This window comes from Chlorocebus sabaeus, chromosome 17 (assembly GCF_047675955.1).
Source record: "Chlorocebus sabaeus isolate Y175 chromosome 17, mChlSab1.0.hap1, whole genome shotgun sequence".
Lineage (NCBI taxonomy): Eukaryota > Metazoa > Chordata > Mammalia > Primates > Cercopithecidae > Chlorocebus > Chlorocebus sabaeus.
The window spans coordinates 32,184,168-32,208,632 of record NC_132920.1 but is presented as its reverse complement, the minus strand read 5'-3'; the positions used below and the strand labels follow the sequence as shown (position 1 = coordinate 32,208,632).

The window sequence follows — 24,465 nt, the reverse complement described above, 5'->3', positions numbered from 1 at the left end:
TGTAAAATTGGTCCCCAGACACTCCTCTTGGGCCTGGGCTACCAGCCCTCAGACCATGCTTTCTGCTCTCTGTAGCTGGCCCCTAGTATCATACCTTCTGCCTTGGCAAGTGCCATCTGTCTATTTTCTTTTCTTTTTTTGAGACGGAGTTTCGCTCTTATTGCTCAGGCTGGAGTGCTATGGAGCAATCTCGGCTCACTGCAGCCTCCGCTTCCCAGGTTCAAACGATTCTCCTGCCTCAGCCTCCTGAGTAGCTGGGATTACAGATACCTGCCACAATGCCCAGCTACCCTCTGTCCATTTCTGTGGGCACAGAGTATATTCAGTAGTTGTCTGTCCTCTGGCTGCTGCTGTCATCCTAGAAGCCTATCTCTACCTCTTCCCTTCCCTCTTCCCAGAAGCACTTCTCTCTCAAAGCCCAAACTCTGCTATTCCAGATCAAGGGACACACCTAGTTATTGAAATTATTTTTCAGAATGCAGAAGGAGGAGGTTTCTCCTCTCCCTGCATATGTGGCATTGTTACCGTGACTCAGTGGTTCTCAAAGTGGGTTCCCTGGACCTGCAGCATCAGCATCACCTGGGAGTATGTTAGGCAGGCAGATTGTCAGACTCCCCTCCCCAGATCTACTGAGTCAGAAAGTCTGGGCACAGAGCCCAGTAACCTGTATTGCAACAAGCCCTCCAGGTGATTCTGATGCCCCTCCAGCCTGAGGCCCACTAAGTGAAGGAATGTTGCTATTTCGCAAAGTGCTAGCCCCACTATGAATGTGAGAGAAAGCACGGGGAAACCGAGGGAGATGAGTTCCTGAATGAGAGAAAGGTTCAGATATTCCTTGTCTGGGTGTGTCCTGCAGCCTGGAAACCAGGGCTAGGCTGAGTGTTCACTGGGACTCAAAACCTTGCAGCCTCAGAGAAGTTTTTGCTTAGGTCTAGTCTAAAAACAGCGATGAGGGTGAGATAAGCTCCAAGGACCAGCCAAGGTAGAGTTCTTCATCTGGAGCCACGAGATTAATATTGGGATAAGGTCTAAGACGTCCCAAGAACAAAATCAGTGAAGCAGGCCAGGTGCAGTGGCTCATGCCTGTAATCCCAGCACTTTGGGAGGCCAAGGTGGGTGGATCACCTGAGGTCAAGAGTTTGAGAACAGCCTGACCAACATAATGAAACCCCATCTCTACTGAAAATACAAAATTAGCCGGGCATGGTGGTACATGCCTGTAATCCAGCTACTTGGGAGGCTGAGGCAGGAGAATCCCTTGAATCTGGGAGGCGGAGGTTGCAGCGAGCTGAGCTCGTGCCATTGCACTCCAGTCTGGGCAACAAGAGCGGAACTCCATCTCAAAAAAAAAAAAAAATCAGTGAAGCATCCAAGCTTCACCAAAGGGCAGAGCCAGCTGCCAGCATCTGTTTGATGCTGCTTCAGGGCCAGGTGTGGTGACTCATGCCTATAATCCCAGCACTTTGGGAGGCCAAGGTGGGTGGATCACCTGAGGTCGGGAGTTTGAGACCAGCCTAACCAACATAGAGAAACCCCATCTCTACTAAAAATACAAAATTAGCTAGATATGGTGGTGCATGCCTGTAATCCCAGCTACTCAGGAGGCTGAGGCAGGAGAATCACTTGAACCCGGGAGGCAGAACTCGCAATGAGCTGAGATCATACCATTGCACTCCAGCCTGGGCAACAGGAGTGAAACTCCCTGTCAAAAAAAAAAGAAAAAAAAGAAAAGAAAAGAAAAAAGAAAGCCTGCTTCAGACCAGCAAGATGGTGCTAGCAGATGTGGGAGACATGGGTTAGGTTGATGGGCTTTTAGGGGACTGTTCCCAGATGGATTTCAGGAGGAACCAAGAAGTATCTAAAGGATATACATACATATGTGTGTATATATATATGTTGGTCTTATGAGAGAAGAACTCTGGGGATAGGCTTGCCTCACTGAAAGAACCAGATATCATCAGGGAGCATCCAAGGTGTGTGTGTTGCAGCGGCAGGGTTGGGGTGGGTGTGGATAAAGAGAAAGAGACACACACACAGAGAAAATGAACAAATAAATTCTGGGAACGGTAAGGATTTCATGGGTCTTGAGTTGAGGCCAACCCAAGGCTTCCTAGCTGGGGTATACTAGGGCAGGATGAATAGGAGAGGGCTGGAGGTCCTGTGTGCCCAGGAAACCTTTTCAGCCCAGAAAACTGACAAAGCTTTACTTCATCCTCAACCCAGAAATCTCTACGTGGCCTTCTCATCTGGTTTTATACTTTGGTATTTACTATGTTGATTTCCCCACAGCTCTCTTGGTTTAGGAGAGTACCTTTTGAAATTTCCAATCCTACTTGGCTGAATGGAGGTGTCCCCATCACGGCCAACATAGCTAGGCAGAACAGAGCGTCCTTAGCGGCTATCCTAGCTGGACAGCACGGCGAAATGTGGGGCTGTTAGAATGCTCACAGATGTCCAGTTCCTCCTGTTTCCCAGCGGTGGGCACTCCAGGAGACCCTGCCTGGAGCAGGGTCCAGTAGATTTCCTTTGGGGCCACCACACATAATCATAATTCCTTAAATGTACCCTTGTAGGAGTGTTGTTTTCTCACAAGCATTTCCTAAGCATAGAGATTGTTTTAGTATTTCATATAGTCAAGATGTGGCCATACGTTTAGCTACTAGAGTGTGAGCTACCTGAGGACAGGGACCATATATTTTATTTTTGTGTCTCCAATGCCCAGCATGATGCCAGGTGCAAAATCAACAATCAGGAAACATATTTGTGGAACTTTGAGAGGGTGGGTCTTGTTTTGAGGAGCCTACAACCCGGGTGAAGAGACAAGAAAAGTCCCTCGAGGGAAAGGTGGTGATGTGAGTCCCACTCCTATTACATAGCCATGAGCAGGCGTCTGCCGGCAGGTTCAGAGGGTGAGGCAGCCCCCTTAAGGAGAAAGTGCAGCTTGAAGGGCATCCTTGATCGACTTCATTTGTTCTGACAGGACTGAGCTTAGGAGAAGCCTCTCATGCCCAGGTAGTCAGAGTTGCCAGGGCAAAGCCGGAGGGAGAGTCCTAGTGCATGCTGGGTGGAATTCTGGCAGATGAACACGTGGTGCCCATGAGAGGGGACTCTGGCAGATGAGCAGGGGGTGCCCACGAGAGGGGTCTCTGGGACCTCACACTGCCAGGGCCTAAATCCTTGCTGTTTTCTTGGTGTTGGTGACCTTGGCAAGATACTTGTCCTTCTGTGTCTCAGTTTCCTTATCTGTAAAATGGGACTAATAGGACCTGTTTTGTAGGGTTGTTGGGAGAATTAAGTGAGTTCATGTATGTACATCACCTAGAACAGTGGCTCACAAGGAGTTAGCGCACTCGGCATGTTTGCTCCCCAGCTTGTACAGGGTCAAGTTCCACACAGTCCCATGTTGACACTGAGAACTAGAGAAAGAAGAGATAAGGGGGATTGAGCAGCAGAGGCGAGAGTGCCAGCCCCTAAGCCACCTGGTGCTGTCTCTCACAGACAGAGGGGGCGAGCCCCCCATTCACAGCACGGGTTCCAAGCTCTGCCTCAGCCTATGACCAGAGAGGACTGGCCCCTGGACAGGAGTACCAGGTCACTGTCCGAGCCCTTCGAGGGACCAGCTGGGGCCCTCCTGCCTCCAAGACCATCACCACCAGTGAGCGCTGGGGCTGTGGGGAGGGGTGTCCTGAGTGGAGATCTTGACTGGAGAGGGAATCTGCCCCCTGGGAGGGCAGAGGGAAGGGACTGGATGGGGGCTAGGCTCTTGGAAGGAAAGATGATGACTGAAGAACCAGACACCCGCCTGAGCCCTCCTTCTCTTTAACCTGGCTAGTGATCGATGGGCCCCAGGACCTCCGAGTGGTAGCTGTGACGCCGACAACACTGGAGCTTGGCTGGCTGCGTCCCCAGGCCGAGGTAGACCGATTTGTGGTGTCCTACGTCAGTGCCGGCAACCAGAGGGTGCGGCTGGAAGTGCCCCCTGAAGCAGACGGGACGCTGCTGACTGACCTGATGCCAGGCGTGGAATATGTGGTGACTGTCACAGCGGAGCGGGGCCGGGCAGTCAGCTACCCAGCTTCCGTCAGGGCCAACACAGGTATGGCTGGCCAGAGGTTAGGGAAGGGCCCTCGTTTCCCAGCCTTGGATCCTCCTCCTCAGGAGCCCAGGCTCAGGGCTCACAGGCTCCTCTGAATGCATCTGGCAGGTGTGTGGCAGTCTCGAGGCACCTGCTGAGGGCCTTGGTCTGTCCTGAGGCCACTGGGGAGACAGAGCCCTCAGATGCCTGGAGTCCTGTAAGAAGGTTGCAGGTTAGCCTGTGAAAGGAACCGCCCCAGGGAGAGAAGTGAATAGGAGATGCTGCCTGATCCAGTCAGTTAAGGGAGGTTCTTATTTAAATTTAGTTACAGGGACAGGCCTTTTGCTGATAGATCTTGTGGGACTGGAATTAGGCAGATTAGAGGTCATCAGTCCTGTTGACTTTAGGATTGGAATTGCTGGGAGGTGGGTCTCACAGCAGTGATTTTCCACTAAACCTCGAGGTTTCTTAACAGATACCTGGATATTTTTCTTTTCCTGTGACAGGGGGACACCCACCTCGCTGTAGCTCACGTTCTCTTCCCGGACTCCCCTTTCTCTCCTTCAGCTACAGGGCCCCACCCACGGGCTTCTCTCTTCTTTCTAGGGCACCAACAGTGGTGGGCTTGGAGGGGAATGGGGGGGGGCTCCGGGACACTGACCGATTTCTCTCCGTTCTGTTTCCAGGTGGGGCTGGGGCACAGGGAAGAGGCCTCTGGCTCTGGTGGGAGGGATCGAGGGAGGGGCTGCCGGGGAGGAGTGCCGGAGGGAGCTGCCACTGACCTGTTCTCCTCCCCTTTTTCGCCCCTGGCAGCACCAGGCCACTACAGTTACCCGGAGGTGCGCCCCCCAGCCCCGCCCCCCAAGCCCCGGCCCCGGCCAGCCCCAGCCCCGCGGCCCCCACGGCCCCCTAGGCCCTCGAGGCCCGCAGAGGAAGGGGAGGAGGAGTCCTCGCCCAGGCCAAGCCTGTCCCAGCCCCCACGGCGGCCTTGGGGCAACCTGACGGCCGAGCTGAGCCGTTTCCGCGGCACGGTGCAGGACCTGGAGCGCCACCTGCGGGTTCACGGCTACCCACTGCGGGCCAACCAGACTTACACGTCGGTGGCGCGCCACATCCATGAATACTTGCAGCGGCGTCTGTTGGCCGCCGCCCCCGCCGGCTCCCCCGCACCCCTGACCCGCCACCCCCCGGCCCACCGCCAGCCCTGACCCCGGCACCAGGAAACGGGACTCCAACCAGGGAATCTACGGCCTCTCGCCTGAAGGTGTCGACCGGGTGGCTGCGCCCCGCCACCCCAAGCCAGAGGTGCTGGGCAGTTCCGCCGATGGCGCGCTTCTCGTGTCTCTCGACGGGCTCCGCGGCCAGTTCGAGCGCGTGGTGCTGCGCTGGCGGCCTCAACCGCCTGCAGAGGGCCCCGGCGGTGAGCTGACCGTGCCGGGCACCACGCGCACCGTCAGCCTGCCCGACCTCAGGCCCGGCACCACCTACCACGTGGAGGTCCACGGGGTGCGGGCGGGGCAGACCTCCAAGTCCTACGCCTTCATCACCACCACAGGTAGCGTGGGCTGGGGCCACGGGACACCCATGCCTTGTCCAGCCTCACCTGCCGTTGGAGCCTGCATTCATGAGTTCCTCCTGCTGCCACTGGCACCCTTCTACCTTCTGGCGCTACCTGGCCGAGGCTCCAGGGGGCCCCAGGACAAAGCACGAGTCCAGTGTCCCTAGAAGAGGTCCCCACCCCCAGGGTCCTGGCATCCATCCTGTGGATGCCTAAGGTCAAGGCAGCGCCTTCTTTGGGGTTCCTGGGACACTTCCAGGATTGCTATTTTAGGCAATAGAGGGGGATGTGGTTGGGGCGCCTGCAAAGGTTCACTGGAGCAGTTTGAGTGGGCTGGGAATTGAAAACAGTGATTCCCGTTCTGACTCACTGTGGTGAGAGTGGCTCAAGACTGTGGTCAGTGGTTACTGTTTTCCACAATTGGGCCTTGACCTTGAAGGGAAACATCAGAACTGCGTGGGGGTGGCCTGGGTGCCATCAGGCAGCAACTGTATGTCGGGGAGGTGAAACCACTGCTTCTTGATCTGGCTTTTCAGACCCTCTGGCTCACTTTATGCTGGTCTCTCCCACAGGAACGATGTCTGGGCTTGGGCAAAGGGCACCCTGTGGCTGCTGTGGGGTGGGTGGTGGACCTCTTCTTCCCCCATAGGGCCCAGATGCCACCTGACCTGGATGTCCACCCCCACGCCCTCTTTCTCTTCCCACTGCCCACTCTCCTCTTGCATCCTCCCTCTCTAACACCACTGTCTTTCTTCCAGGCTTCTCACTGCAGCACTAATGGAAGCCACCTGACCACCACCCAGTGGGGGGGGATGTATGTGGGGAGGGACATGGAAGTCTCCAGGGGCTGGAGGTCATGGAAGCCTTGTGGGGTGAGGGACAGCAGGCTTTATTTTATTTATCACCTGCCTGAAGCACAGGCCCATCTGCTCAGGAATGTGGTAGATGGGGGTGTTTGGAGGACTGGCTGACCTTTGGGAGGAGGGAGTGGCCCAGGTGATGGAACCAGAAGTAGAAGAGGGTAGGGCCCCACGGCTCTTAAAGGCTGGAGGGCAGAACCTGGGAACTGGGGATTCCTTTCTAATTCTCATACTGGACTCTCCTCTTTTTCTCACCCTGCCCCTTCCCAGGGTCCTCACCCTCGGGCCTCTTGGGGACTACCGATGAGCCTCCTCCCTCAGGCCCCTCAACGACCCAAGGGGCCCAGGCTCCTCTCTTGCAGCAGCGCCCCCAGGAGCTGGGAGAGTTGAGGGTGCTGGGCAGAGATGAGACAGGGCGCCTCCGTGTGGTCTGGACCGCCCAGCCCGACACCTTTGCCCACTTCCAACTGCGCCTGCGGGTGCCCGAGGGGCCGGGGGCACATGAGGAAGTGCTGCCAGGGGACGTCCGCCAGGCTCTGGTGCCTCCACCTGCTCCTGGAGCCCCGTACGAGCTGTCACTTCGTGGGGTCCCTCCTGGGGGCAAGCCCTCTGACCCCGTCATCTACCAAGGCATTATGGGTACATATTTGACTCTGCTCAGATCAATATCCTGAGATTGGGGCAGGAACTGGGGCTGTTGGGACTTCAGAGGTAGGATAGATATTGAGGGGCCAGTGAAGGGCAGAGCTGGTGTTTGGGGCTGGATAGAGGAGAAAAGGAGAGAAAAGGAATTGCAGGTTCAGCAGGAAGATGGATCGAGGAGGATCTCAGAGCAATGATGAGGATAGGTGGGGAGAGGGGAAAGAGGCAGAGGTAAAAAGGCCAAGAGTGGGACAGAGATTCCAGAAGAGAGGCTGAAGGTCCCTGGCCCTCCACCTGCAGCTTTCCTTGCCCTTTCCCCTGCCCCTACTCTTCGGTTGCTCCTCTGCCCTGCCCTGCCCTGTAGATCTTTCAGGGTGGGCATGGTAAAGCCTCTGGACACTGACTCTTAGCTCCCAACACCTCATCCCTGAGAGCCTGGTTTGCAGTGGACAGCAGTCCGTGGTCCCATCAGCCAGTTTCTGCTGGGGGTGAAGGCTCCTTGGGGCAGAGGGCTCCACAACCATCAGGACTTCAGACATGGATGAGGTTTGCAGGACCAGCGAAAGACAGGTCCTGGAGTACCTGGCTCTCACACCCCCTCTTTGTTCCTCTCTGTGGGACCAGGGTGGCTGACTCATCCCCCAGCTCCAGGTCAAGCTCAGAGAGGGTGGTAAGAGAGAAAGCAGCTCAGGTTGGCAGAGGAGCCTTCAGACTGCTCTGAAGCTGCAGCGGGGAGGCTTGAAACTCTCATACAGAACCCAGGGGGGACCTGAAACCCCCCAAAGATCCTGGGGTGCAAACGGAACAAGACCCTGTGAGGAATGGATAAACTGTCACAAGGGAAGGAGCAGAGATTGAGAGGGAAATGCCTCTCTTCCAGGAGAGCTGGTCACTGAGGGGTGGGGAGATAGAGTCTTCCAGGGAGGAAGCTATCAAGGATGAAGTGAGGTGGGCAGGGGAGAGGGAAGGAGACACAGAAAAGAGAACAGTTGAGTCCACTATGCTTTGCTTTTGCCTCCCAAACTCCAGACAAGGATGAGGAGAAGCCTGGGAAGTCCTCAGGCCCACCACGCCTGGGTGAGCTGACGGTGACAGACAGGACCTCCGACTCCTTGCTCTTGCGCTGGACAGTCCCCGAGGGCGAGTTTGACTCCTTCGTGATCCAGTACAAAGACAGGGATGGGCAGCCCCAGGTGGTGCCCGTGGAGGGGCCCCAGCGCTCAGCCGTCATCACCTCCCTGGATCCTGGCCGCAAGTACAAATTTGTCCTGTATGGGTTCGTTGGCAAGAAGAGGCATGGTCCCCTGGTGACTGAAGCCAAGATCTGTGAGTGACAGCAGCAACACCCTGCCCTCTGTACTGTCCTGAAGGAGGTTTCCTCAGTGCTTTGGGAACCTGCTTTGGGAGGGAGCTCCAGGAAGGCTTCCTGGAGGCAGTGGTGCATGAGCTGAATTCTGAAGGGAAAGTAGTGGTGGGGCAGGCACAGAGTTTGAGAAGCTCGGTGCACCCTGGGGGAGTCACGATGATCGAGGTGGGGAGAGCATGGCCAGTAAGAGAATCACTGTCACAGTTTCCTCTGGCTGGAGAACAGGGCATGTGGGGGTGCCAAAGGGCCTGGTCTCAGGGCTTCCTGTGTTGTACTGAGGGGCTTGGGCCTCATTTGAAGGCCCCTAGAGGGCCTCTGAGGGTAAAGTGGGAGAGTGACGTGACTAGATATTTGTCTTGCAAATAGCACGGTGGCTGCTGAGACTAGCTGGAGAAGTGAGTTAAGAGCTGGTAAGGGCTGGCAGGGTTGATCCTGCCTATAATCCCAGCACCTTGGGAGGCCAAGGCAGGAGGATCGCTTGAGGCTAGGAGTTTGAGACCAACCTGGCAACATAGTGAGACCCCCCATCTCTACTACGACAAAATATATTAGCCAGGTGTGGTGGTGCGTGCCTGTAGTCCCAGCTCCTTGAGAGACTGAGGTGGGAGGATCGCTTGAGCCCAGGAGACCGAGGCTGCAGTGAGCCATGATTGTGCTACTGTACTCCAGCCTGGGTGCTATCCACACTCTGCACAGAGCAACACCCTGTCTCAACAACAACAACAACAACAAAGACGATGGGTCAGTTGGGATGGTGGCAGTGGGGCTGGATGTGGGAGGCGGAAAGCAAGGCGTACCAGGCAGCCCCCAGGGTTCTGGATGAGACAGTCCCATTCCCTGAGGCAGGGAGCAGCAGAGGTGGGGAATAATGCCTTAGATAAACTTAGATCAACATCTAAGGGACACTTACATAAATACCTTTTGTGCATTTATTGAGAGTCGATTGTGATCAAGATGTTCAAAGTGGATCATCGCACTCCATAAAGCACACCTGGGAGGCATACCTACTTTATAGGTCAGGAGAATTGAGGCGCCAGAGTAGCAGTGTGGGGTTGGGGAAGAGACAGGGTCACTGGAACCCCGGGCACAGCCTACGCTCACAGCGGAGGCGGAGGAAGAAGGGCCCACAGGGTAGCTTGAGGAGTGACTTGCAGGGAGGCGCAGAACTGGGGAGGGTGCTGTCCTGGGCTCCAGGAAGGAGGGCGTGGTTGGACTTGTCAGATTCCAGAACAGTGAATCAAGGGCTACGGAGTGTCCACAGGATTTAGCAATGGCAAGGCCACCACTGGCCTCCATGAGAGCTGCTGCCTGGTGGAGGGGTGAAGCTGGATCGTGAGGGTGGTGGAGGTGAGGACGTGGCTACAATCAGTGTAGACATCACTTTCTGGAATCTGGGCTGGGAATGAGAGCAAAGAGGGAAGATGGAGGCTGGAGAGAGAGGCACACAGAGTGGGGGTGGGGAGGGGTGTAACAGTAGCTTGTTGAAATGCTGATGGCACAGCTGCTGGGGAGTGAAGGGTCAGTGCTGCAGGTGAGGGAGTCCATCCATGGGTCAAAGTTCCGAAGGAGGAGGAGAGGCCCGCAGCATAGATGAGGGAAGCTGTCCCACATTAAAACACTTCAAGGATTGTGCTCTCCTCTCGCAGAGAAGAAGCCAGCTAGTAGTTAGGCTTGGAAGCAGTGGAGGTTGTACTGGGAAGATTTCCCTGGCTATGGAGATGTGGAAGGGCCTGGCTGGGCTCCCCTCTTTCTGAAGCTCCCTGCTGCTCCAGTTTGTGGTTGGAGGCAGAGCCACACTAGTCCACGCGGTGCTTCCATGCCGTTTGGAAGAAGGCACCCGTTCCTTTAAGTGGACACCACTCCTCACCAGGGCACACAGCTCGGCAAGCAGAGTGCTGGCTGGATTTCAGTCCCTTTGTACTCCCTCAGCAAATGCACTTTTGTACAGTGAACAACCTGCACAGCCTCACACAGCATTCCCATGTGGGATTTGGCTTCCTCGTTCTCCTTGGACCTAAGCCCCTCCCTTCTCTCTACCCACTGTTCCTAGTGCCTCAGAGTGACCCACGTCCAGGGACTCCACCCCGTCTGGGAAACCTGTGGGTGACAGACCCTACCCCAGACTCACTGCACCTCTCCTGGACTGTCCCTGAGGGCCAGTTTGACACCTTCATGGTCCAGTACAGGGACAAGGATGGACGGCCCCAGGTGGTACCTGTGGAAGGGCCTGAGCGTTCATTTGTTGTCTCCTCACTGGACCCTGACCACAAGTACAGATTCACTCTGTTTGGAATCGCGAATAAGAAGCGGTATGGCCCCCTCACGGCCGATGGCACCACTGGTGAGTAACAGCCACCTCAGCCCCCATGTGACCCCTTCTTAGCCCTCTGCACACTTGCCTTCAGCCCGAAACCAGCTGGGGTCCCCCAGGAAGATAGCTGACTCCAGCTTCCTGGCCCCACTCCTGGGCTGAGGGGCAGCCAGTCTCCCCCGCACTGCTGGGCCCCTTCCATCCCAAGCAGCAGCTCCCCGAGGCCCAGAAGGTGTGTCATACCCTGGCTGTGTCAGGCTTCCCAGAAGTTTAGCCCTCAAATTAATGGACTAGTGACCCTCCACCCCCCGTAGGTATGACAGCCCGTCCAAACCCTAAGCCCCAGCCTCCCAGGCTGCCAGTTCAGCACCTGGCTGGATCTTCTTGTTTACAGCTCCAGAGAGGAAAGAGGAGCCCCCCCACCCCGAGTCCCTGGAGCAGCCCCTCCTGGGGGAACTGACAGTGACCGGTGTGACCCCAGACTCTTTGCGCCTCTCATGGACGGTGGCCCAGGGCCCCTTCGACTCGTTCATGGTCCAGTACAAGGATGCACAGGGGCAGCCCCAGGCAGTGCCTGTTGCGGGGGATGAGAATGAGGTTACCGTCCCCGGCCTGGATCCCGACCGGAAGTATAAGATGAACCTCTACGGGCTTCGTGGCAGGCAGCGTGTGGGGCCCGAGTCTGTGGTGGCCAAGACTGGTGAGTCATGGCTGCCAGGCCTCCCTCCCCTGCTAGCCCCATCCTGTGAGCAGGACTTGGCTGGGGCTCCTTCCAGCCTCCCTCCACCTTCGCCTTCTCAGCTCATTTTGCCAAAGCCTCCACCCACTTCCTCCCCCACTGCTCTCCTGTCCTCTGCATGCCAGGTCCCCGTCATCCAGCCTCCAGCTCCTCATCTCTTTCTCAGCCTCACTCCTTCATCTCCAAGGGCAGGTCCTATTATCCCCCATTCCAAGCACCTGGACTCATCCTTCCACCTGGGGCTGTCCTCCCCACAGATGTCCTCACCATTCGGTCACTGTGTTCTCACCCCTCAGTTTTTACTGGGCTCCTTCATGGTCTGGTTTGGGCCATGGTCACTTCTGGGCTTCTGTCACCTGCTGCCCACACCCTCCTGCCATTTCTGCTGTATTCAGAGGTGGCAGATCCAAGTGACAAGAGCACCACATTTCTCTAGCCTTTCACAGCATGAAGAGGACTCCTCCCAGCTCCCAACTCCTTGACTCCCAACCTGCTTAGAACAGGGCAAAGGGATTGCGTTCAGCCCAGCACCCCAGCTTGTTCCTCCATGTCCCCAGTCTTTCCCTGTCCGGTGCCATTCCCCTAGCCTGTGAATTATTTGATGAGAGATAGTGTGGATAGTGGTTAGGAGCAAAGACTCCAGAGCCAACTGCCTGAGACTCACTACCAGCCTTGCAACTTGCTTCCTGGAGGACCTTGTGCAAATTGCTTAACCTCTCTGTGCCTCAGCTTTCCCTTCTGTCAGGTGGGGATAATGGTTACCACTGCACAGAGCTGTTGGAATTACATGAGTTAATATACATGTAACACTTAAGCTAGGCACAGGGCACGGTGGCTCATGCCTGTAATCCCAGCACTTTGGGAGGCCGAGGCAGATGGATCACGAGATCAGATGGAGACTATCCTGGCTAACATGGTGAAACCCTGTCTCCACTAAAAATATAAAAAATTAGCCAAGCATGGTGGCGGGCACCTGTAGTCCCAGCTGCTCAGGAGGATGAGGCAGGAGAATGGCGTGAACCCGGGAGGCGGAGCTTGCAGTGAGCCGAGATGGCACCACTGCACTCCAGCCTGGGCAACAGAGCGACTTCATCTCAAAAAACAAAAACAAAAACAAACCACCCTCACACACTTAGAATAGTGTTTGGAGCGGCAAAGCATTTTCAGAGCGAGCTGCAATTTCTCCCTGACTCTCTCACTTCCCAGTAATCTTTTTTCCTCCCCACTTCCCTCCCTTCCTCTGGGTTGTCATTCTTGCCAATTCTTTCCTCAATCTGCTATCCCAAAGTAGTCCCCCATGTAGCGGGTCACAGAAGGGCTGGCTTCCCTTGTGCCACAGTCTCCCCACGCCATGGAGCCTCAGCAGAGACCTAACTGCAGGGGGCGGGTAGGTGCCCACAGGGCTGTGATTCCAGAGCCAGCCAGGGAAGGGCACGGCCCTCCCTGGATCCCACTCACCCAGAATTTTTCTCCCACTCATGCCTGGAGCCCTGCCTTAGCAATTCATTCCTTGGGGTTAAAGGGGAGGGAGGGGCAGGGCTGCCTGGGGAGGCCACAGCAGGAGCACATTCCATGGTCAGATCCTCATATGAGGGGTGGGGCAGCCACAGTGCCCTGGGGAGGGTGCAGGTAGGAAGAGGCCTCACTGCCTTCCTCACTGTCTGAGGTCAGCACTGTCAGTGAACGTGGTTTGGAAGAACCCTCAGCGGCTTCCTCTCTTCCCATCTCAGCTCCTTTCTCAGACACGAAGGGAGACCCCTCACCCCCACAGAACCCACCAGAGCAGGATGGGGCAAGGGCTGTCTCAGCCCTTTCCATCTGTGAGTGACCCAATGGCAAATACAAAGGCTACAGAGCCCCTGAGCCCACAGCGTGAGGGCGTTTCCATGGCTGTCCTCTGTGGGCAGCTGCAAAGCCAGCAGCTCTTCATGCCTCTGCCTCTTCTCTCAGCTCCTCAGGAGGATGTGGACGAGACCCCCAGCCCCACAGAACTGGGCACGGAGGCCCCAGAGTCCTCTGAGGAGCCGCTCCTGGGGGAGCTGACAGTGACAGGATCCTCCCCTGACTCGCTGAGCCTCTCCTGGACCGTCCCCCAGGGCCGCTTCGACTCCTTCACCGTGCAGTACAAAGACAGGGATGGGCGGCCCCAGGCAGTGCGTGTTGGGGGCGAGGAGAGTGAGGTCACCGTGGGGGGCCTGGAGCCCGGGCACAAGTACAAGATGCACCTGTACGGCCTCCATGAGGGACAGCGCGTGGGCCCGGTGTCTGCCGTGGGTGTGACAGGTGAGTGAGGGGCAGGGGCCTGCTTTGGTTCCCTCCCACGGCTGGCTTCCAGCTTCCCTATAGCCAGTTGCTCTCCTTGCTCCAGTGGAACCTTGAGGCCACCTGCCAGGGGAAGACCTAGAAAGAGTATATCACTGGGGACTGGGGTACCACCAGCTTTCATGGCCCTGAGCAAGTTTTAAATTTTCTGCGCCCCTGTTTCCTTGTCCGTAAAATGGAGACATCTACTTCACAGAGCTATTGTGAGGGTTAAGTGAGTTAACAGATGTAAAGCATCAAGAATGGGCCTGGCAAAAGTAAATATGCTGCCAGTGTCTGCTGTGAGAATTGTTATAAATATTCTTACTCTGGGGTCTGCTTTGTCCCCTTTGGCTGGTTCAGTTACTTGGTCAGAACGCACGTGACTGTAAGGCCATACCACCCTGAAGGTGGCCCATCATCTCCTCTGATCTCAGAAGCTGAGCAGGGTCAGGTCTGGTTAGTACTTAGATGGGAGAATGTGCATGAGACATTGGCCTCTTCATCAGTGCAGCTTGAAGCAAGCTTTCTCTTCTTTCTAGTCTTTTCCTTTTTTTTTTTTTTTTTTTTTTGAGACAGAGTCTCACTCTGTTGCCCAGTCTGGAATGCAGTGGCATGATCTCAGCCCACTGCAACCTCTGCATCCCAGGTTCAAGCGTTTCTCCTGCCTCGGCCTCCCAAGTAGCTGGGACTACAGATGCGTGCCACCACATCCCGTTACTTTTTTGTATTTTTAGTAGAGACGGGGTTCACCATGTTGACCAGACTGGTCTCAAACTCCAGATCCTCAAGTGATCCACCCACCTCGGCCTCCTAAAGTTCTGGTATTACAGGGGTGAGCCACCACACCTGACCACAAAGCTTTCTCTTTCTTCTTTCTTTCTTTCTTTTTTTTTTTTTTTTTTTTGAGACTGAGTCTTGCTCTGTTGCCCAGGTTGGAATGCAGTGATGCAGTCTTGGCTCACTCCAACCTCCGCCTCCCAGGTTCAAGTGATTCTCCTGCCTCAGCCTCCCGAGTAGCTGGGATTACAGGCATGCACCACCATGCCTGGTTAATTTTTGTATTTTTAATAGAGATGGGGTTTTACCATGTCAGCCAGCCTGGTCTCAAACTCCTGACCTCAAGTGATCCACCCACCTTGGCCTCCCAAAGTGTTGGGATTATAGGCGTGAGCCACCGCACCTGGCCACAAGTCTTTCTTTACTACTCATCCAGTGAGTGACTTTACAGCAAAGAACATCCCTTCCACCCTCTCTCTCAGGCGTGGTTACAGGGCCACATCCACCGCCACACGGGACCAGCCTGGGCACCTCCTCTCCAGGGCCTGAGCCCAAGAGGCTGAGTGGGCAGCAGTGCCTCTGGGGCCCTCGGGCTGACCTGCCTGGTTTGGTCACAGTGAGGGGAATCTCTTTTTTTTCCCTTTGCTCCCAGAAACAAAGACACACCTTTCTCAAAAATAACTTTTACTATAAGGGGAATGATTAAAAAATTAAAAGTAGAGAAATAGATAGTTTTCCAGAACATGGTTTCTGTAATTCCACCAAGCTCAGCCTCATCATGACTTGGTTGATTTCATTTCCAGAACCTTCCACCCTCAATTTATTTTCTTTGCCTCAGTCAGCCCTGAGAAGAGGGAGAGGGCAAAACCACCCTGAGTGACTCTCCTTGGGGCCTGAGGTTGTAGGGTGGAGGCTGGTGCCAGACCCAGACATGCTGCCACGGCTGCTCCTGGAGTGACCCTCCCTCTGTCCCTCTGTCCCAGGGACCCACACTGGGCTCTGTGAGGCCCTGTACCTGGTCCCTGGAGTAAGGATGGGCTCCGCCAGGCACTGACTGAGGCGGTGCAGTAGAGATAAATGGAGTTTGGGAATCTGACAAACTGAGTCCTTCCTATCTTCCTCTGTTCTCAGCTGAATGATTTTTTTTTTTTTTTCCAGACAGAGTCTTGCTTTATCACCCAGGCTGGAGTGCAGTGGTGTGATCTCGGCTCACTGCAACCTCTGGTTCCCAGATTCAAGCAGTCCTCCTGCCTCAGCCCCCTGAGTAGCTGGGCTTACAGGCATGTGCCACCACACCCGGCTAATTTTTGTATTTTTAATAGAGACAGGGTTTCACCGTGTTAGCCAGGCTGTTCTCGAACTTCTGACCTCAGGTGATCCACCCACCTCGGCCTCCCAAAGTGCTGGGATTACAGGTGTGAGGCACCATGCCCGGCCAGCTGTGTGATCTTGAAAAACTTACCTCCTCTCCTGGAACCTCAGCTTCCTCATGTTCAGGAGGGAGTAAGCACCGCCCAGCTTGCTGTCACGGTTAGAGGTGGTGATGTAACATGTCTGGCATCTTCTCAGCTCATTCGTCTTTTGCTCAGACCTTCCCGCGAGGGAATCCCTGTATATCCATGTTCTAATGCTGGATATTTTGAAACGTGTATTTTACACATCCTGGATAAAATAGATGAGGCCCTTTAGGAAAGAAATGGCCATCAATGCACATTATCAGAGCAGCAAAGGGACGAAGCAGCTGGAGTCCGCCAAGCTGGAGGCTGTGCCTGGCAGCACACACAATGCAGTTATCAGGGGGAGAGGTGTATGGAGCTCATTAGGCACACTTCTAAATTGGAAAAGGACTGTCCCACATGCAGCATGGGGACTGCCAGAGTCATGAATCATTATAATTGCACCTTTCCAATTAGTCCAAACCACCAGCAATAAAGCTTGACGGTGAAGGACATTTTCATTCCCTCATGGAAAGAAGTGCAGAGAGGGCAAAAAGGAGCAGGGAATGGGTGCTGCGGGAACAAGTAAGGTTAGAAGGCAAATGAAATGAGAGAAAATGCCCAGCCTGGTACCTGTAAATAGCAGATGTTCAATACATGGTGGTCACTCTGCTCCCTCCCACCACCTCAGCTGCCTCCACACTGGCCCTCCCCTGCCTGACTCTTTTCTGTCTTCCTGAGGCCTGGTCACCAGCCTGTTTCAAGCAGGTGTCACTTGCCTGGAGCCTTGTCTTGTCCTCCCAAGGAAGCCAGAGAAACAAGTTCTTGGGAGCCCCACCCATCCAGTCACCTTCTCTGCCATTTTGCCTCTTGGGACCACCCTCTAGTTCACTGGCTAATGAGTGCTTCCTCATGCGGGAGTGGTGGGGATCTGCAGGTCCTGAGCCCAGACCTGCAGACCACTCATTATTTTACAGACATTTGTGGAGTACCTACTGTGTGCCAGGCACTGGGACACAGCAGTGAATTAAGCAAAGCTCCTGCCTGAGGGGCTCACATTCTAGTGGAGGGGGACAGGCAACAAACTGCACAAATATGTCAGTGGCACCAGGTGTGACAGTGATCAGTGGTGGAGAAAAGCAGAACCTAGTGGGGGGACAACGAGGGCCTCGCAGAGAGGGCAGTGTGTGAGGAAAGCCCTGAAGGAGGTGAGAGGACGGCCACCTAGGTATTTGGGGAAAGAGCGTCCCAGACAGAAGGAAGAGCAAATGCAGAGACTGGCAGGTGGAAAGCAGCCCCAGATGTCTGCAGACAGTGAGGAATGCAGTGTGTTTTGGGGTGGAGTTGGAGGAGGGCAGGCAATAGGGAATGATCTAAGAGATGAATACGGGACCTTAGAGGCCACTGCAGGACTTGGATTTCACCCTGAGTGAGATAGAAGCCACTGCGGGAACCAGCTCTGGCTAATGTGTTAACAGGATTCTTCTGGCTGCAGACCCAACAGACCAAAGCGGGGTGAGGGCAGAAGGCGGTGACCTGGGAGAATGTTGTGATAATCCAGGAGGAGACAGTGGTGCTTGGAGGTGGCAAGGAGGGGTCAGACTCTGAAGGTAGTGACAACAGGACATACCCACAGGGTGGATGTGGAGTGTAAGAGGATTCGGGGATGACTCCGGGGGTTTTGATCTGAGCAGCTGGAAGAATGAAGTTGTAATCTTGGCTGGGTGTGGAGGCTCACGCCTGTAATCCCAGCACTTTGGGAGGCCGAGGCGGGCGGATCATCTGAGGTCGGGAGTTCAAGACCAACCTGACTAACATGGAGAAACCCCATCTCTACTGAAAATATAAAACTAGCTGGACATGGTGGCGCATGCCTGTAATCCCAGCTACTCGGGAGGCTGAGGCAGGAGAATCACTTGAGTCTGGGAGGCGGAGGTTACGGTGACCTACAAGCACGCCATTGCACTCCAGCGTGAGCAACAAGAGTGAAACTCTGTCTCAAAAAAAAAAAAAGTTGTAATCTTACTGAGGTGGGGAGGCTGTGGCTGGAGCAGGTGTCGGGAAGCTTGGAGGCTCAGTTTTGCACTTGTTGAGTTTGACACACAAGTAGGCCTCCAAGGAAGACACTGCACAAACACTAGTCTGGGATTCAGGGGAGGTCTGGACAGAGAGTATAAATCTGGAGTCACTGGCATATAGATGGAATTTCAGCACTTTCCTAGGGTGTCAATGACAGCTGACACTCTTCTCCCGCAACAAGTGCAGCCTCAGACACCAGGCAGGGACCTAGTGAAGGACTGTTGACCAGACAGATGTTCAGATCAATGCACTTTTACATCAGAACCATCTTGCAGTTTCCACAAATGCGACAGACATCGCTGGGCGTGGTGGCTCACACCTGTAATCCCGGCACTTTGGGGGCTGAGGCAGGTGGATCACCTGAGGTCAGGAGTTTGAGACCAGCCTGGCCAACATGGCAAAACTCTGTCTCCACTAAAAATACACACACACACACACAATTAACCAGGCAGGGTGGCGCACACCTGTAGTCCCAGCTACTTGGGAGGCTGAGGCAGGAGGATCGCTTGAACCAGGGAGGCAGAGGCTGCAGTGAGCCGAGGTTGCCCACTGCTCTGGGTGACAGTGAGACTCCATCTCAAAAAAAATAGCAAAAAATAACTAGACATCATTACTCTAAGAAAAGGGGGATTCTTTACTAACAGCCCCCTACCATCTCTGTCCCAGCCCCACAACAAGAAGAGACCCCTCCAGCCACCAAGCCCCCTCTGGAGCCACGCCTAGGAGAGCTGACAGTGACAGACGTGACCCCCAACTCTGTGGGCCTCTCCTGGACAGTCCCTGAGGGCCAGTTTGACTCCTTCATGGTCCAGTACAAAGACAAGGATGGGCAGCTTCAGGCGGTGCCGGTGGCTGCAGACCAGCGGGAGGTCACGATCTACAACCTGGAGCCTGAGAGAAAATACAAGATGAACATGTATGGACTACATGATGGGCAACGCGTGGGCCCCCTGTCTGTGGTCATCATGACGGGTGAGTAATGGGGGGACTCAGTCCCCATCTCTGGTTATCCAGAGCTCCCCACTCCATGGCCCTTCTCCCAGCCCTGCCTTGGTACCACTGCACCCTCACTGAGGGGCTGGATCCCCTCAGGCCCTGACTCGGTGACCCTGCCAGTCTTTCTGTTCCCTGACCCCTTTACTCCTCCCAGGGCTGGAACCTTCTCAGCCCTCCAGCTCCTTCCCCATCTCCACTCAGCCCCCGGCCTAGGGGAATGTCTTCTTCCCATTCGGCCTAAATCCAGCCACAGACTTTCTCTCCCCCTCTCCAACTGCCCATAGCTGTTTCCACCCCTTCTCTTTACAACCCTGCTGTGACTTGGACACAGCTGCCACCTCCCGCTTCTGGCCTTTTTTGTTGAGGCGAAGTGCTGCATATCCTGAGTCCCTTCTCAGGAGTCCTCTGCCACCTTCCTGCACTGCGTTCCATCCTGGCCCACGCGAGTTTTCGTCTCTCCAGGAGGCCGCCCTTGCTCTTGCTCCAGGCTCCTTCCTGCCCCTCATGGTTTCCTGGGCACAGGTTCTCCACAACTTTTGTGCTGTGGCATCTGGTGAAACCCCTACCCCGCCTCAAGGCAGTGTTTTTAAATCTGTAAAATAAAATGTATAGGATTATAAAGGAAACAAATTATATTCATAGACAGTTATCAAAATATTTCTTTTTTATTTTTGAGACGGAGTTTCGCTCTTGTCACCCAGGCTGGAGTGCAATGGCGCGATCTCAACTCACTGCAACCTCCACTTCCTGGGTTCAAGCAATTCTCCTGCCTCAGCCTCCCGAGTAACTGGGATTACAGGCATGCACCACCACACCCAGTTAATTTTTTGTATTTTTAGTAGAGACAGGATTTCACCATGTCAGCCAGGCTGGTCTCAAATTCCTGACCTCAGGTGATCCGCCCACCTCGGCATACCAAAGTGCCAGGCGTGAGCCACTGCACCTGGCCCAAAATATTTCTTAAAAATCCAAATTTATGATTTAGTAATACTTGAACTTATTGACTAGCTCATTAAATAACAGGACTTGGTGATGTGTTTACTAAACTACAAAATTTAGAAGCAGTGATGGATATAAAAGGTATTTTAAAGTTTCTGCAATAACTCTAAGGTGACGTGAAAACATCCGTGGTTTCTATTGGTAACAAAGTCACAATAATTCTACTCTGGTTGGTTTTCTATATTAGTTTTTGAAAGAAATGCTGCATTTCAGTTAGAGGTCTGGAAATAAAGGTGTAACTATTCCCCATCTCAGTTCACAGCCCCCTTGAGGCCCTCAAAACCCAGGGGTTCTCCCCTCAGAGATCTCAACCATGTTCTTTGTCTTCCCAAATCCCAGCTCCCCTCCCACCAGCCCCAGCCACGGAGGCCTCCGAGCCTCCCCTGGAGCCACGCCTAGGGGAGCTGACAGTGACGGATGTAACCCCTGACTCTGTGGGCCTCTCGTGGACAGTCCCTGAGGGTGAATTCGACTCCTTTGTGGTTCAGTACAAGGACAGGGACGGGCAGCCGCAGGTGGTGCCTGTGGCTGCAGACCAGCGGGAGGTCACCATCCCTGGCTTGGAACCCTCCCGCAAGTACAAGTTCCTGCTCTTTGGGATCCAGGATGGGAAACGACGCAGCCCAGTCTCTGTGGAGGCAAAGACGGGTGAGAGGGGCCCCCACACAGCTGAGCCTGAGGCCACAGCCTTCCCACCCTTCTCTTCCCTCCCTCTACTGAGTCTTGCCTTTGTCCACCTGCTCTGTCTCATTTGAAAAGCCACATGGTGCTAGTATGGTGACTCACGCCTGTAATCCCAGCACTTTGGGAGGTCGAGGCAGGTGGATCACTTGAGGTCAGGAGTTCGAGACCAGCCTGGCCAACGTGGCAAAACCGTGTCTCTACTGAAAAGACAAAAATTAGCTGGGTGTGGTGACGGGCGCTAGTAATTCCAGCTACTCGGGAGTCTGAGACACAAGAATCACTTGAACCCGGGAGGTGGAGTCTACAGTGAACCAAGATCGTGCCACTGCACTCCAGCCTAGGTGATAGAGCGAGACTCTGTCTCAAAAAAGACCAAAAAAAAAAAAAAAAAAGAAAGAAAGAAAGAAAGAAAGAAAAGCCACAAAGCAGATGAGGACCAGGAGACTAGGTCTAGGTCTAGTTCCTGGGTCTGCTCTCCGCTGCTGACTCTGCCTCTCTTCTTGTAATTTCCACTGTTGTTGGATGAGGGAAGCCCCTGCAGGCCTCTTCCTGCAGGGTAGATGTGGGAGCCTGGGGGTGCTGGGAGAAGGGGCGAGGAGAGCCAGGAGCCCTTCCTGCCTTGCGAATCCATCACCTCCTGAGAGTCTTTGCTGTCTCCCCTACGACTCTCACCCAGGTTCTCACCCTCCTAGCTCAGGCCTGTCTGGGCCCATATGTGCCTCCTACAGAGGCTGTCCTTCCTTCTCTGCCCTCCTTCTGGAGCCTCAGAAATTGGGAACCAGAGGAGCCCAGCCCAGCTGTGCCCCTTTCCGAGGGTTCAGTCCAGGCCCTCCCCTGCCCCTGGGGGCTCTCTGTTGCCAGAAAACTTGCAATAACAATGTCGTCAGCATCCTCACCGTCCAGGAAGGCAGCAGGCCAGCTCCTTCTCAAGCCCTGGGATGGCTCCTCAGGCAGACACTAGATCCCTTCCCTGCCTGAGCTCCCCAGCTTCATCCCCCTCAACATTCTCACAGGCAGCCCACGCTTCTTCACCAGGTCCCATGGGAGCCTTAGTTCTCCCGGGCCAGCCAGTGAGAATAAGAAAGGGAAAGGAGAAGGAGTGAGAGCTACCTGTGTCATATCATCCTGCCTCCCCCACCTGCTGTCTGCCCCCATCAGGGATCCTGTGCTCTTCGGGGCTGGCCAAATCACTCCTTTCCTCAGGGGCCAGCCAAGTCATGTGCTCCTGGGTAAGAGGAGATAGAGACCCAGTCTGCAAGCAGCTGCACCCTGCTGGGTGCTGGGGAAGCAGTCTGTGAGAGGTGGAGAGAGGCTGGACAGAAAGGGGAGTAAGACGAGGCAGGGAGCTAGGGAATCTCTTTTCCCGGAGGTGACTCAGGACAAGTGACCCTCCCAACTTGGGTCAAGGGGAGAGAGGCGTGGACCAGATGGAGATGGTGGTGAGGATGGGAGGTGATGGAAATATTTTGGGGAAGCACTGAGCATTTGGGCAGTTCTGGGTTTTTCCAGCCCCAGAGGGAGGCAGTCAAGGAGTCGTTCTGGAAAAAATAAACACAAGAACCTTTCCTCTCCATCAGCTGCCCGAGGTGATGCCAGCCCAGGGGCCCCACCTCGCCTTGGGGAGCTGTGGGTGACAGACCCCACCCCAGACTCACTGCACCTCTCCTGGACGGTCCCTGAGGGCCAGTTCGACTCTTTTGTGGTCCAGTTCAAGGACAAAGACGGGCCCCAGGTGGTGCCCGTGGAGGGCCACGAGCGCTCTGTCACCATCGCCCCTCTGGACGCCGGCCGCAAGTACAGATTCCTCCTCTATGGCCTCCTGGGCAAGAAGCGCCATGGCCCCCTCACTGCCGACGGCACCACGGGTGAGGGGCATTCCCTGCAGGTCCCTGCTCTGCTCCCCTCAGGCCAAGCAGCAGATGATCACTTGTGGTGGCTGCCATTACCATTATTTGGCCCCAGCCACTCGGCTCAGATCCAGCTCCCCACGTCCCTGCACAAGCCCCTAGCACAGCCCAGCAGGACTCAACCACGCAAAGCCCTGTCTCCAGACCTCTCGATCCTGCCCTTCGAGGTCACCCAGGCTTCCAGAAACAGCTCAGCCGTTTCCTCTCCGTGTCTCCATCTCAGAGGCCCGGAGTGCTATGGACGATACTGGAACAAAGCGTCCCCCAAAACCCCGTCTGGGGGAGGAGCTGCAGGTGACCAGCGTGACCCAGAACTCCGTGGGCCTCTCCTGGACAGTCCCTGAGGGCCAATTTGACTCCTTTGTCGTCCAGTACAAGGACAGGGACGGGCAGCCCCAGGTGGTGCCCGTGGAGGGCAGCCTCAGGGAGGTCAGCGTGCCAGGCCTGGACCCCGCCCACAGGTACAAGCTGCTGCTCTACGGCCTGCACAGCGGCAAGCGTGTGGGCCCCATCTCAGCTGTCGCCATAACTGGTGAGTGTGCGGCAGCTGGAACACCTGTGCCTCCTTCCTGCCTGGCTCTCCAAGTCTGACTGAGCCATAAGATCTCTGAACTTCCCATTTTATATCATTTCCATTGATCCAGAAAGTTTCTTTGTGCCGCTTTAGAGTCCATTGCCCCAGCCCCAGCCTCCAGCAACCACTGTCTGCTTTCAGTCATTCTGGAGACAGCATTTTGGCTTTCCGTGTAATGGAATCACAATACGCAGTCTCTTGTGTTTCGTTTATTGCACGTAGCACAATGCTTTTGAAATTCACCCATGTGCAGCAAAAGCTGGTCTTTCGATTGTTGATTGCTTGCCCTCACTCCCTCTCCTCCCTCACTTCTCCTGAGAGTCTGGGTGCAGCAACAGACCAGCCATCTGTCTCTACCTGTCTCTGTGAACCAGCCCGCAGGGAAGACACGGAAACTGAGACCACGGCCCCGACCCCTCCGGCGCCTGAGCCCCGCCTCGGGGAGCTGACAGTGGAGGAGGCCACGCCGCACAGCCTGCATCTCTCCTGGATGGTGACTGAGGGAGAATTTGACTCCTTCGAAATCCAGCACACAGATAGAGAAGGGCAACTCCAAACGGTCCGTGCAGGAGGCGACCGGAATGACATCACCCTCTCCGGCCTGGAATCCGACCACAGATACCTGGTGACCCTGTATGGTTTCCGCGATGGGAAGCCTGTGGGTCCTGTCCATGTCCAGGCCCTGACAGGTGAGAACTCTGCCCACTGTGCCTCCTTTCAGATGGTGGAAGAGTCCAGAATAGAGCAGAGTCCCGCAGATACCCTGCCCACCTCAGTCCTCTCTTTCCATGTCTCTGTCCAGTCCCGGAGGAGGAGGAGCCTTCGGAACCTCCCACCGCAACCCCCGAGCCCCCCATCACGCCTCGCCTGGGGGAGCTGACCGTGACAGACGCCACCCCCGACTCCCTCAGCCTGTCCTGGACAGTTCCTGAGGGCCAGTTTGACCACTTCCTGGTCCAGTACAGGAACGGAGACGGGCGGCCCAAGGCTGTGCGGGTGCCGGGGCATGAGGACGGGGTCACCGTCTCGGGCCTGGAGCCAGACCACAAATACAAGATGAATCTGTACGGTTTCCACGGTGGCCAGCGCATGGGCCCTGTGTCTGCAATCGGGGTGACGGGTGAGTGAACAGTGGGAGCCACAGGGTGGGTGCTGTGG

General features: G+C 55.3%; 1 protein-coding gene across 1 annotated transcript in view; it reads left to right on the top strand.

Moving 5' to 3' along the window:
- The window catches only part of TNXB (tenascin XB), a 69,657-nt gene that overhangs the window by 16,948 nt on the left and 28,244 nt on the right, over positions 1 to 24,465 (top strand). Inside the window, 15 exon segments of the mRNA XM_073005892.1 lie at positions 3,499 to 3,655; positions 3,833 to 4,096; positions 4,889 to 5,259; positions 5,261 to 5,630; positions 6,764 to 7,132; positions 8,165 to 8,461; positions 10,552 to 10,842; positions 11,207 to 11,512; positions 13,502 to 13,834; positions 18,814 to 19,119; positions 20,482 to 20,790; positions 22,404 to 22,691; positions 22,957 to 23,265; positions 23,682 to 23,996; positions 24,110 to 24,427. Of these exon segments, the coding sequence (XP_072861993.1) occupies positions 3,499 to 3,655; positions 3,833 to 4,096; positions 4,889 to 5,259; positions 5,261 to 5,630; positions 6,764 to 7,132; positions 8,165 to 8,461; positions 10,552 to 10,842; positions 11,207 to 11,512; positions 13,502 to 13,834; positions 18,814 to 19,119; positions 20,482 to 20,790; positions 22,404 to 22,691; positions 22,957 to 23,265; positions 23,682 to 23,996; positions 24,110 to 24,427 (4,603 nt within the window).